Below are 14,277 nucleotides of genomic sequence, written 5' to 3'. Positions count from 1 at the left end.
TGTATTAAACCATCATGGGGGAATTGACGTATTCTCGTCAATCTAAGCAGCGTCCGAACTTCTCAGCGTCACGGATCCATAAGACGTGTTTGCTTATTTACATTTATCTGCTGCTTGCTAGATCTTGCTAGAGATCCATTCCAATCTACATAATGGTTCAAAACTGTTTGAAAGCGTTTTTACAACGCTTCAAACTTCTCAGTGTGACTATTGTCGTCAACCCCTTTTTCTTCGGCAACCTTTCCAATTAAACTGCTGTGGTTAACAAGCTGTTCTATAATCGGCAACTCGATATCAGCTGCATTTTGTAGTGCGTATATATAATCTAAAGAAAAATCTGGCATAACAGGATTTCTCAGTCGTAAAAATGTAATCGTATTGAAGCTGAAAGGCTAAGGAATCGTTTGAATTCATTCAGCGAAGTGTTTTGATGAGAAAATACAATGAAATTAACGATTGAATTGTGGTTGCCGAAAACGGTCAATGGGTGCCGAAGCTGACATTTACCCTATTTAAAAAAAATGAGCATTGTAAGTAATTGTTTACCCTGCTAGCGTCTCGGGGGGCTTCCGACGCCGTTCTCCAGCCTAGATGTACTATTACTTTTCCGCAACCCCAGTCCATATTCCCACAAAAATTCTCGCACATCAAGTTGGTGGCCGATCCACACAATCCACCTTGATGCTGGTGATAGTGTTGGTAGGCTTTAGCAAATCAGCTCGTTATTTGAATCTAACATGCATTCCTCAACGGTGATTACCACACACTGCTCGCAGCGTGCTGGCGCGGCTAGGTTCACCACCACCACACATCATAGAGGTTAGCTGACGATGATATTGTATTTAAGTAAACCCCTTTAGATTCGCGAGACTGTGTGGTGGATCCGCTTGCCCCGAACTTGCCGCCGCTTTACTACACCACATGTAAGCGAAGAAGATAACTGCGCTCCCTTGTGGGCACTCAATGCATGTGTTGGAGCAAGTACAAGCTCCAATCGCTAAAGTATTGGGGACTGTTTATAAACAACGTAGACCGTTCTTTAGAGCTTTATACCCCCCCCCCCCCAATTTTAGAAATTGGTGTGGACTGTAGACACTTGGGCCGGGGGGGGGACTCGTAAAGTGTGTACGTGGTTTATGAACAGTCCCTTGCAGGGTCACTTTACTACACACTATCATTCGTCTCTCGTACGTAGAGCAGCGGGAAGGCACTTTAAAGCCACCACGCGACCAGTCAAGTACCGAGAGAGAACGAACCGGAGAGGCCAGAAATAATAAAACAGCGGAATGCTTATTTATGAAACACGTGATTTTCTGCTTTATGAATTTTCTGTTATGTTTCTAGCACTATTCATTGGCCTCCGCTTCGCTTTGCGCCCTAACCCACCACCACGGCCGCTCGCTCACCCTAGTTAAATGGTTATTGCTTGTAAGTCACTGTTTTATGTTTCGCGAGGTGCAAATGGTTCGGGGTGGAACGGTAGCCGCGCACTCATTCGGGTGCGGTTTACGGTTCACCACAAGAATGCGATATGCGAAATGATGTGCCAAAAGTCCAGCTGCGCGACTGGGTGGTTGAACCGGTGAACTTTCGGGCGAACAAGAGGGCTAGCGTGTGTGAGGGGCTGAACTTTCGATCGTAAATCTTCTGGGCTTGTGAACAGCTACCATCATCGGCATCATCTTCAGCTTGTGGGACTCAAGTTTTGACCACAAGAATCGTCGTTCAACGAGTGGTTTATCTTTATTGTCTGCGTTGATCGCGCCCCCTTTCGTTAAACTTCGAATGCATTAAGGAGGTGCAGTTGGTTTGATGTGCTTTGCAAATTGCATCTTTTTTCTATGTCGGCTGTTCGCGCATAGCTAAAATTATTCTTTTTTGGTGAACAGTAACGAATGGAGACTTACAATTAATTAAATTATGACGGCATAATTCGAAAATGACAAAGTAAATTTTATGCGAAATCAAACATCACTCGCTATAAGTTGAACCGGGAGAAGGAGAGAAATAGAGACTGCCAAGTGTGAGCGACCGGAATGGTATGCTGCTATCTTTTCAATACACACTCACCATGATTCCTTTGGCACGAAGGAAACGAAGCACGCGACAGCAGGAGACGGTGGCTGGCTTTCGATTTTTATCGCAGTGGCTTTAGATAAATACTTGCCGCCTCTGCCACCTGGGTTACCCTGGCCAATAACCAAACGATCACTGCTAGCTGGCTGGATGACTGACTGAATGGAAAAGGTTTTGTATGCGATTCACCAACATTGCAGCAGTCTTGCTGAATGGATGGAATTCCAGATAGCCCAACATCATCTGGTAGATTAATACTTCCGATAGAGGATAGAAATACGCTTGTATGAATAGTTAAACGATTGTAAGAGCTCATGAAGGAAGCTTGGGTGAACCGGGAGGAGGAGAACCAGCTGGCAGAGGAAGAGGGTTGGCGATACGGTGATGGTGATCCCGGATCGGACCGGTATCCGGGATGGCTTCGGCCGAGCGATCATCGGTCGAATGAATGGTGATGAGGAATTTTATTGTTTTCGTGATTAGCTGAATAGCGGAGAAATGGGGCCATCATCGGTGAATGTTTGCGGGGATTGTGATTTTTGCTTTGATAAGATTTTGTAAAACGCGGCTGGAAGCCTTGATGAATAGAAACGGTTAACGCTGCTGCGGAGCACGGTGCAGGTTTTGATTCACAACAAGTTAATGCTATCTTGAATGTGTAATAATGTTTACAGATAATCATGAGGGTGTAATTCAGGTCATGATCGTGTTCTCGACATTAACTCTAACTTGGTTTTTCTCACATGGTTTCCAATAGAAAATTATGTTAACCATATGACTAGAAAGAACATTTGGTGGGTAGTGAATATTTTGATGGAAAAACTATTACAATTTTGTCCAGAGATAACTTTTTTTTATCAATTTCATTCTGGGCATTTTCCCGACCTAACGCACTCATAAGCAGTATGTGTTTGCTCTATCCATTCCAATCAGTAGAATTGTTCAAAACGGTTTTAAAACGCTTTTACAACACTCTAAGTTTTTCTGGTGTCGGCAACCTGTTTTTATTTGGCAACCTTTCCAATTGAACTGCGTGTTAGACAGCTGTCTTATTGTTGGCAGCTCGAAGTCAAACAACATTTTGTAGTGCATATGTTTCATTTCAAGAAAAACCTGGTAAAATGTGACTGCTCAGCCGCAAAAATCTAATCAGATTTATGCTGAAAGACTCTGAATTTGCTTGAATACATTCAGTGAAATGTTGTGATGAGAAAATAATATAATTTTGGTTATTTATTAGCTTGAGATTTCTAAAATTTGAGAACCAAAACTCTTAAAACTGAAATTGAGATCCCACAGAATTTTCCTGGCATCATAAAGCATCTCGAAATTAATTCTAAATCTGACATTTGGAAGTCTTATCAACTTCCCAACAAACAATTTGATCTGATTAAAGGCTGAATAAGCCATTTTTTAGCTGAAGAAGCATATTTTTGCCTGAATAAGCTCTCATGCTGCTTCGAATGTTTGTTGGGTTAGCAATCCTTATGAGTATCTGATCTCTTAACACTTCGAACACGATGCCTCCGGTAAAATGTGTAACGGCGATTTGGCATTGTTTGAAAAATCATTGCTCAGCAATTTATCTATAGATTTCAAATTTATTGAAACCGAATACTTTTTTAAAGTATGTAGTTTTAAATGGCGTCACAAAACTTGAAATTCGTCAATAAATGCTTGAGCTATGATTTTTCAAATATTGTAAGTTTTTCGTTACACATTTTACCGTAAGCAACGTGTTCGGAGTGTTAAGCAGCCCCGTAAGCTAGGGCAGACATATATTGGTATGGTTGAAACGCTTAAATGTCATCCTGAATGCCCGAGCAGGATAAACTAACTAATTTATACCTAATTCTGACCTAATACCAATATTTGGTGTTGATCAGTATGACATAAGAGGTAAAATACCAAAGAATAATACAGAAAAATTGCATGCAAAATACTTTGTAAATAACAAAAAATTGATATTTGGATTCCAAAAGAATACCTGCATTTGCTTAATGTGGTATTGGAATGGTATTGTGGGAAAATATTTTTGGTATTATTTTTTGGTATTTTACCTCGATGATTGGTAAGTTATCGATGTATTGCTGTGGTGGTGAAGCCTGATCGATTTCGTCAAATGGTTATATCTCTTCCTAACTTCGTTTCAAATAAATGCTTTAATCATGAAGTAAGCCTAAAATACCGTAAAGAAAAGAATAGAACAAAAGAACAATTACCAAAAAAAGCATTTGTGCAAAATAGAATTGAATTAGTTATGTCAACAAAACTCTCAATTTTAAATTAAGGCTAAATATGATGGTTCAAAGCTGGCTACACTACCGATCATAAGTTTGAGGTCATGCCCCAAAAAAAAACATAACACATTTATGTTCATATCTCTGTAATTTTACGTCGTTGGAAAGGTATTGTCTGGCAATTTCTTCTTGAGTAAATGGATCAAAATAATTTTCAAATTTAGTATACTCAAAGTTCACCCAAAGTTATAATATTTTTAATAATTTAATATGTTTGATTTTCTTAGAATTGAGATGGCCAAATTTAAATATGGAAGTAGTAGTAGACCCCTTATGAGATAGACCCCACGGGCAATTTTTGTGAAAATTTGAAGGACAAATTAATAAAGTATTTAATTCATAAAAAAAATTATCCAAGTCGCCGATCAGAAGTATGGTGTTTATGGTGAAATTTTACTTTAAAAAGATGTGTTGTAATGTGAAATTATACTTAAAAAATAAGAGGATTTATTAAAGCAGGGTGTCGACTCAAAGTAGAAAAAAAATCCCTGACTTTCCCTGACTTTCCAGTCGGTTTTCAGAAAAAATCCAGTCCACAAAACTTCGTTAGTTTAACCTCAGAAGCTACAACGTGATGTGCTTTATTATACCGTAGTGCAAATTAAGGTTAGTTTAAAATGAGCAGCAGGGTAAGCTTTCGAAAATATCAAGAATAGCATACTCATGGCACGTACAACAGAACTTGATGATACTAATACAATTTTTACAGAACATATGACCGACTACCTACGAAGGATGTGAATAGACCTAGGGCTATAAATACATATTATAATATAATATTGAATAACTACTGCTCACAACTAGGTTCACTATTCATTACTAAGTAATAAAAGGAATATTTAATCAATGTCACCAAGCTCTCAATTTGTGTTTATAATTTCACAGCCAAATAAAAATCAACCCCGTAGACGATCCTTCCTCTTAACATATAAAACAGGGCAGTGATTATTCTTGCTTTGGCAACCGAACCTGAGGATGCACTGCTCATGCATTAGTCAGTTTCGTACTCTTTAGAACTCCATATGACAACCGCAGACATGGCAAAATAATTTAAGTTTAATTATCATTAACATTTTATTCTCTCAGTGAGTTCACATTACAACGAGAAATTGCAAGTTGAATATGTGTTTATTTTCGGATTACTTTTAAAAATGTTTATCATTTGAGCAGAACAATTTTCTCCTGCAAACTCTTGGCTTCTTTTTGAGCATCTTGAGCTCTCGGAATCGAGAGCTTCTTTCATACGACGATCCTTGTCTACATGGAAAGCGAATGAGCATTTCCAGCCCAAAACGCAAACCGGTTGGACATGAGTGTTTCCGATTTGAATGAAACATTTCTCACGTGTTCGCTGCTACTAATGGTTGCATTTTTCATTTAAATATGATTTTTTGCTCCAGAGTAACTTTTGAAAAGGGCGTATAAAAAAATGGATTATTTTTTTTTCAAAAAATCATAACTTGAAAACTATTGATCTGATCAAAATGGCATATGAAAAGAAGTTTTAGGTAGTTAAATTATCTTTGCGGAAAAAATACACTGAAAGAAAAACTTAGTAAATTAGTATTTAAAAAAACGTAAAACGACGATTATCTCAAAACACCGCCCCTTCGATCTTTATAAAATTTTTTTTTTCAAGAAAACTGAAAAAATGCCCTAATTTTTGGTGAAGAGTGTATGCTGGTAACTTTCTTAAAAAAAAATCTATAATTTTTGAAATTTTTGTTGGTTTTTACAAGTTGGTGAAATTGCATATTTTTTAGTAAAATAATAATTTATTTGGATTCTAGGCATAATTTTCAAAAACTTTGCATATAGAAACTGTTTTCCTAAGTCCAGCCGTTCTCAAGTTAATGCAATTTAAAAAAAAATATAATAATTTTCTACATTTTGGGCAATTTTCAAATGTTAGTCGTGATGTCCAGCAACGAGATGTTTTTCCATGAATATATATAAAAAAAAAAAAACAAACAATTCATTCTCAAATATGGTAGCTGTCAGACTTACCCGTTTCTATTTAGACACAGCGGAAAAGAAACAAGTTTATAAGTAAATACTCTCAAATATACCCAAATAATCAACAAACCCACTCATGTGCCTTTTTTCTGTCCTCTATTAGTTGTATACCTGGATAGAATTGTGTATGTCATAACAGAGGCTCAAAACATAAACAGGTAAACAAATATGTTATTAAACCTGTAATTGAGATAAATTCTCTAGGTACTTCTCTGAAGTATACCATATTGTGCCTTAAGAGCTCATCCCGCGATATCACAACTACATAAAAAGGCACCCCGTGGAGGTTTCTTACACTCACACTTAAAATAGTTTGCTATAATCAATTGTACCTAATGAAGATAGGTATAATGTCATATATATATATATATATTGGGACGTTCTTCACCTGTTCCATTCAGTTCATCTCTCTTAGCGTTTCAAGTTAAAAAGCAAGTAGTTTTTTACGATGGATAACAATTTCAAGTGTTGTAAACCTCTACCTAAATCAAAAAAGTGTTGTTCAGATACAAGAAATTTGTCAGATGGAGTAATAGAAAAATTAAAATGTTTTGGCTGTAAAATACCTCTGGATAGTTCTTTGAAAATTTGTAGTAGATGTCGTCTTCAAGTTTACCGTTTGCCATCAAACAAAACGCCTTCGAATGACGGAATGCAGCAAGATCTGGAACAACCTTCTACCAGTGGTGTACGCTCAACAGCACCCATAGATATCGAGAGTGAATCCATGGTGAATATCATCCCATCGGTTACGTCTCTGGCTTCATCGACTTCAGCAGATTCTGTTGTTAATAGAATCTGTTTGTCCCATAATATTGAGACATTCAACCAAGGTATCATGGGTATCCATGTATCACCGATTACGACAAAGAGGCTGAGAAGCGCGTGTTATCCTCAACAGAAAACCAAAGAAATCATGGATGGGGTTAAGCGACACATATTCGATCTTTCGGAAGATGATGACCAAGGAATCCTCAACGCCAAGGCTAAGGATTACGATGAAATGATGAGCCAACTAAAGGAAAAATACGCAGATCCGGAATGCACTCGAGAAGAAAAGACCCAAGTATTATCCGTATTACCAAAATCTTGGCCTGTACAAAGAATCATGGATGAATTCGGTGTCAACAGATATACTGCAGCACAGGTAAGATTTATATTTTTTTTAAACACCATAAAGGAAAAATTAAAAATAATTTTCATTTTCTTTCTTCCCAGGTAAAAGATTTGGTCGCCGAAGATGGAATATTATGTTCCCCTCGTTCCAAAGCAGGACATGGACTGAGAGCAGAGTTAGTAGATACAGTTGTGAAATTCTACGAAGATGACGATATAAGCAGAGTTATGCCGGGCCAAAGAGATTATGTCTCTGTAGTGACGGGTGGTGTACGCCAGGTAATACAAAAACGTCTACTAACAATGTCGCTCAAAGAAACATACTTGCATTTTGCGGAAACCCATAAAGATATCAATATTAGCTTTAGCTCATTTGCAGCCTTACGACCAAAAAATTGTAAACTTCTTAGTAAATCAGGATCTCATAATGTTTGTGTATGTACGATTCACGAAAATGTTAATCTAATGTTGAACAGCCTGAAAAAAGATCGCATATTATGTGATCGCACTATCTATATGGAACAACTTCTTTGCGATTTACAATCTAGAACAGACTTTTGCCATCTTCGAACGTGCATGAATTGTTACGATACGTCATTATCCGAAACAAAATTATTAGAAATATTGGAAGAGAAACAAATATTAGAAGTGTCATTTGAACAGTGGACTACGACAGATAGGTGTAATATTGAGTTGAAAACTTTGCCTTCCGAAGATTTTTCATTTTTCTTTACGGAAAAGTTAGACAAATTAATATATCACGATTTTATAAAAAATAAGCAGGCAGAATTCTTAAAAACAAAAAAACAAACACTAGAAGATGGCGAAGTCGTTGTTATTTGCGACTTTTTTGAAAACTACACATTTGTTCTGCAAGATGAGGTTCAAAGCTATCATTGGAATAATTCTCAATGTACAATTCATCCATTTGTCGTTTATTTTAATGATAATGGTACACTAAACCATTTAAGTTTTGTGGTTATTTCGGACATTTCAAAGCATGACACAGTAGCAGTTCAGTTGTTTTCTCAAAATTATTAGAATTTTTAAAGTCGCAAATAACAGTCCAAAAGTGTATTTTTATGTCAGATGGAGCAGCATCACAATACAAAAAAATAAAAAATTTTGCTAGCCTTTGTGGATTTAAAGATAAGCATAATGTAGAAATTGAACTTCACACGGCAAAGGTCCTTGTGATGCGATTGGCGGTACCCTTAAGAGAATGGCAACCAGAGCAAGTTTAGCTAAGCAACACGAGCACCCTATAACGAACCCTAAACAACTGTACGACTGGGCAAATAGTCGTAAAGAAGATCTTCAAACAAAAATGTCATTTTGTTATGTTTCTACCGAAGAATACAAAAAGGCTTACACGGAATTTGATCCAATTTTTAAGAAAGTGAAACCAATTCCTGGAACTCGAAAATATCATTGCTATATTCCAGTTTCAAACAACCAAATTGCAGTAAAAATATTCTCTAATTCAAACGATACACCCAAATTATTCAATGTATTCAAATAATATGAGTTGTAAAATAAAATAATAAATATATACTGTTTCTTATCTCAACAAATCTTTCATTTGACCACATCAACGTGTTTCTTTTCCGCTGCGTCTAAATAGAAACGGGTAAGACAGCTACCATATTTGAGAATGAATTGTTTGTTTTTTTAATATTTATTCATGGAAAAACATCTCGTTGCTGGACATCACGACTAACATTTGAAAATGGCCCAATATATAGAAAATTATTATAATATTTTTTTTAAATTGCATTAACTTGAGAACGGCTGGACTTAGGAAAAAAGTTTATATATGCAAAGTTTTTGAAAATTATGCCTAAAATCCAAATAAATTATTATTTTACTAAAAAATATGCAATTTCACCAACTTGTAAAAACCAACAAAAATTTAAAAAAATATAGATTTTTTTTTAAGAAAGTTACCAGCATACACTCTTCACTAAAAATTAGGGCATTTTTTCAGTTTTCTTGAAAAAAAAATTTATAAAGATCGAAGGGGGGTGTTTTGAGATAATCATCGTTTTACGTTTTTTTTAAATACTAATTTACTAAGTTTTTCTTTCAGTGTATTTTTTCCGCAAAGATAATTTAACTACCTAAAACTTCTTCTCATATGCCATTTTGATCAGATCAATAGTTTTCAAGTTATGATTTTTTGAAAAAAAAAAATAATCCATTTTTTTATACGCCCTTTTCAAAAGTTACTATGGAGGAAAAAATCATATTTAAATGAAAAATGCAACCATTAGTAGCAGCGAACACGTGAGCAATGTTTCATTCACATCAGAAGGGGTCGAGACAAAATTGACATTATTTTTAACGATTTGGGCTGGAAATGCTCGAATGCGATTTTTCGAACTCGGTGAATAAGTTCATTTAAAATTTGTAAATATTCCAACCCGCCTGCATGAGTAACACCATCATAGATCTGACGTCGCGCTACGACTGAAGGCCCAAACGCAATGTGGGCGGAAGCGAAACGGAAACGAAAAATTTGAAAATTGTCACAAATGACATCAAGATGCCTAACCGCAGTCGATTTGATTCTAACTAGTTTTCAATCCGGCAAATAGGCTTACTAAGATCGGGCTTTTCCGCTACCACTGCCGTTACGCTTTCATTGCGCTTGGGCCTTGACTCTTTTTCATGTTTTGAAAAAGATATTCTGCATTTACCGAAAAACCAACAGTAGTTCTGAATACGCCAATCAATAACCCATAGGAGGCAGAGGAGGGCGACTACCCCCCCCCCCCTAAACTCAGTAACACAAAGGCTTTCGGGGAAATGGCGTTCGGTGAAATGGCATTCGGTCAAATTTTCCATGGTAAATTTTGTTCGCCCCTCCCTAGCTCGAATCCTGGCTACGACCTTGCAATAACCTGTGCCAAAAAACGTCCAGTCGTTCCTTTTTGCGATCATATTGATCAAATATGTGCAATATTGTTCAGATGATCAATGTTAATGAACCTTTCCAGAGTGCCTCTAACCATTTGAGACATCGCGTTGTACAAAAAAGGCACCATAGGGTTGTCCGTCTGAAATTCGCATAGAAATGGTTCAACTTCGACAGCAACTGATTTGAAGAAAGCCAGCTTAATACCACGTTCAGATTACAGAGTTATAACATGTTATAACGGTTGTCAAATAATTGCAACACAGAAACCACCATCAAGATAGTGCTATAACATGTTATAAATCTATAGTCTGAACGTACTATTAGTCATCAGCAGCGAGTCATTCAAACCGTTTTTAACATCTTGGTAGGAAGCTGACGTTGGTTCGATTTTGTCTCTCTGGACGCTTTGAATAAATTTTCGTATTTGTGGAGAAATTTTGATTGCCCTCTGAACATCAGCACTATTTTCCAACCATTAGTGATCGCAAAACTTTAGCGGGAATATGGTAGATCCAGAATACATTGTGATAAACGCTCGTCTTGCTGGTACATCTTTGAAGATATTGTAGATACCACGCACATATTTGACAACATCCCAACTGATACTGCGAACACTATCCTTGAATGCATTATGCAAAATATACAACCCACAGCTTCCCAGATCTATCAGCTTCTCACCACGTTTTTGTACCTCTAGCTTCAATTCTCATTGGGCCCATCCATGGACACTTGCAGCAACTTGTTCGAAGAGATATCGGCAAGGGCGTCCATAAACGCAGCAAGTGGATCTGATGCCCGGGATCTCCCCAAAAACTTTGACGTCATGCACTGATAAAATTTCAAAGATTGTTTTTATGTGTCCCACACATGATTTTTTGCAATGTGATCAACATTATTTTTTCCCTGATGACTTTCCAGATCATCAATAGAATTCCCTGACATTCCCTGACTTTCCAGGTTTTTCCAGTTAGTCGACACCCTGTAAAGATACGACCGTAGATTTGATAAAGGATTACGTGCTCGGTATCAATATTCGGCGACTGTGTTAGGGAAACCCCTTTTTTCCCATCACGGAACGGTCTCCGATGACAACACTACACATTTTCGTGCACAAAACGCACGGAAATTATAGCTTATTCAATAGATAATAAAAAAGCAAAAAATGATTGGTCAAATTTTCCAATCGCGAGGTATTCGTGATCAATCATATAAATTAGGTTTTTTCGATTTTTTCTAGCGTCCTGGAGAAAATCCTACCTTGATTTGAAGTGTTTCTGGTTAATTAACAAGGTCATGTGGTATTCGATCATTACAAGAATTTTTATGTACGACTTCAATACTGTTTCGCATTTGACCACAAACGTTTGGTTGCTGGGTACATTATCAAAGAGCTTTGGGGGTGATGTGGCTGGTAGCAAGGCGAGCGAACGTTCAATGAAAATTAACTCCTAAACAACAATAATTTATGGTGGTCCTGAAAAGAACCGCTTTGTCGTGATGGTTGAGCAATGCTAAGCTATTAGGGTGTTCAACATGGATAAGGCTGGCGAGCTGTATGTTGTTTGGAACGAGGCTGACTTAGCATAGATTATCCACAGCAGCTCACGACGAGCAACTGAATCCGATCAGTGGTTTAGGGCAGCCTTGATACCTAGCTGCTTGCGGAGAGCCTTTCGTTGTGTATTGGAGAACACCACTACTCACCACACGTGGTTATTGAATGAACACCGTTCGGTGAGACCGAATGAAATTCAATTTTGAAATCTGTGTTAGGGAAAGCGCTCTACGCAGGCAATCGGTGATAATTTTAACAATCATAGGAACAGTTGCACATTCGTGCAATTTTCGATAGTGACATTTTGATAAATTATAGTCTTATTCTTCTTCTTCTTCTTCTTCTTCTTCTTCTTTGCATTTCAAGCTTATTGCTTATGGCATATTAGCGTATTGCGTGCTCACAACTTAGTGTTCTAGATGCACCTCCACAGTTATTAATTGAGAGCTTTCGATGCCTGCTACTATTAATGCATTAGTATAATTGTGTGGCAAGTACAATCATACTCTATGCCCAGGGAGTCGAGAAATTTTCCAACCCGAAAAATTCCTAGACCGGACCGGGAATCGAACCCAGTCACCTCCAGCATGGTCTTGCTTTGTAGCTGCGCCTTTACCGACTGAGCTAAGGGAGGCCTCTTATTATAGATTATAGATTCGTAGAAAAATGTCCTATCGATTGGCGTATTAAGAATTAAAATCCATCATTTCTGGATCAAAATCAGACCACTTCTATGCCACCACCGATTTTGGTTGTTGAATTTAGACCCCCAGTGTTGCCTTAAAAATATATGGTAGATGGTTAGATTTAAACATATTGTAATTAATATCCGATTGATGACCTAGACAAATGTCCAGAAAATACTCTTTAACAATTTTATGGTGGTTCTGAAACGGACCGTTTTGTCGTGATGGTTGACTAATGCTGAGCTATTAGGGTGTTCAACACAGATGAGGCTGGTGAGCTGTAAGTTGTTTGGAACGAGGGTGACGCGCTTTGCATAGATGGCCCATAGCGACTCACGAAGAGGTACAGAGTCCGATCAGTACCGGTGCAGCTTCTTCCTCCTTCGGTGAATGGACGCTCATGTGGACTGCAGCTGGCTGTTTGCGACCTTTCCTTATGTACTGGAGAACAATGTTCAACGCCACGCGGCGAAAGCACTTCTGCTGCTGCTGATAACGACCGACCTGACACCACCACACACGGTGATTAAATAAACACTGTTTAGTGTAACCGGATCGAATTCGATTTTGAAATCTGTGTTAGGGAAAGCGCTTTTTGCAGTGATAATTTTGATCACCATTGCAACAGTTGGACATTTGTGTTATTTTCAATATTGACCTATTGAAAATTAATACAATGTTCATTTTAGCAGACTCGAAGAAAAATTTCATTTTCGATTGACTTGTTTAGAATTAATATCCATCCGCTATTGACAGAGTTATATGTGGACAAAACCTGACCACTTTTCGTAAAGCGGTCGGCTTTGTTTTTTTTTAAATTGCGCCCCCAATATGTTGCCGTTAAAATGTATGTTAAACTACTAACCACATATCTAAAATTGGACGTATCAAAACATATTTTCTGGCTTTGTTTTGATGGTGACCCCAAACTATTGAGCGATACATACATGGTACTGTGCGGTGACCCCAAAAGTTTGATCAATGACTTGAATATATGTTGCATGATTCAAATGTTTTCTATACACAGCAAAAAATAAATTTTAATTTTCCAGCCAAGAGGATGCACTTTAATCATGTCGAAAATCTCATGTAATTTTTATGGCCGCAAAAATAAACAAATGCAGTAAAAGCAGCGTAATGTCAGTGCATGCACTGTATTAACGATAATGTTATCCTTTTTAGCAAAAAACACAATATTTTTGACATGATTGAAGTGCATCCACTGTGATGTGATATTAAAATTATTTTTCTGCTGTGTATGATTCCTCCAAAAGTTTCTCAACTGAAGCCCGTGGGAATTGAAAAAGGATTCTACCACCACTTTAATTTCAAAATTTGGCCCACCCAAAGATGAGAAAATCAGTCATGATTATGCAATGTAAATTTTGAAAGATGTTGTAACTTAAGGTGAGCTTTAATTATACAAAATCTGAAAAATAAATTGAGCGATTTATGTACAAGGTAAGTTTCATTAGATACATTTCAAATGTCATAAAGAGAACGAAAATTGGACTTAAAATGATAGAGACATGAACAAAACCACATTTGCATGTTTTTTCTGGTGACCCCAAACTTATGATCGGGTGAGTATATATTGTCATCATGACA

At 37.2% G+C, this 14,277-nt stretch overlaps 2 protein-coding genes across 2 annotated transcripts in view; both read left to right on the top strand.

The window, feature by feature from the left end:
* Positions 1–14,277, top strand: part of LOC135707225 (protein expanded-like) — a 170,783-nt gene that overhangs the window by 83,157 nt on the left and 73,349 nt on the right. The gene's annotated exons all lie outside the window — the stretch shown is intronic.
* On the top strand, positions 6,774–8,549 carry LOC135707233 (uncharacterized). Its single transcript, XM_065229003.1, has 2 exons — positions 6,774–7,539; positions 7,611–8,549. Exons 1-2 carry the CDS (start codon positions 6,841–6,843, stop codon positions 8,547–8,549), a joined length of 1,638 nt encoding a protein of 545 aa, XP_065085075.1. The 5' UTR covers positions 6,774–6,840.

Source organism: Ochlerotatus camptorhynchus, unplaced genomic scaffold, assembly GCF_037179485.1.
Source record: "Ochlerotatus camptorhynchus isolate MF236.1 unplaced genomic scaffold, CSIRO-AGI_Acam_v1.1 ptg000305l, whole genome shotgun sequence".
Lineage (NCBI taxonomy): Eukaryota > Metazoa > Arthropoda > Insecta > Diptera > Culicidae > Ochlerotatus > Ochlerotatus camptorhynchus.
Note: the sequence above shows the minus strand (reverse complement) of the source record. Positions and strands in the feature narration are given on the sequence as shown.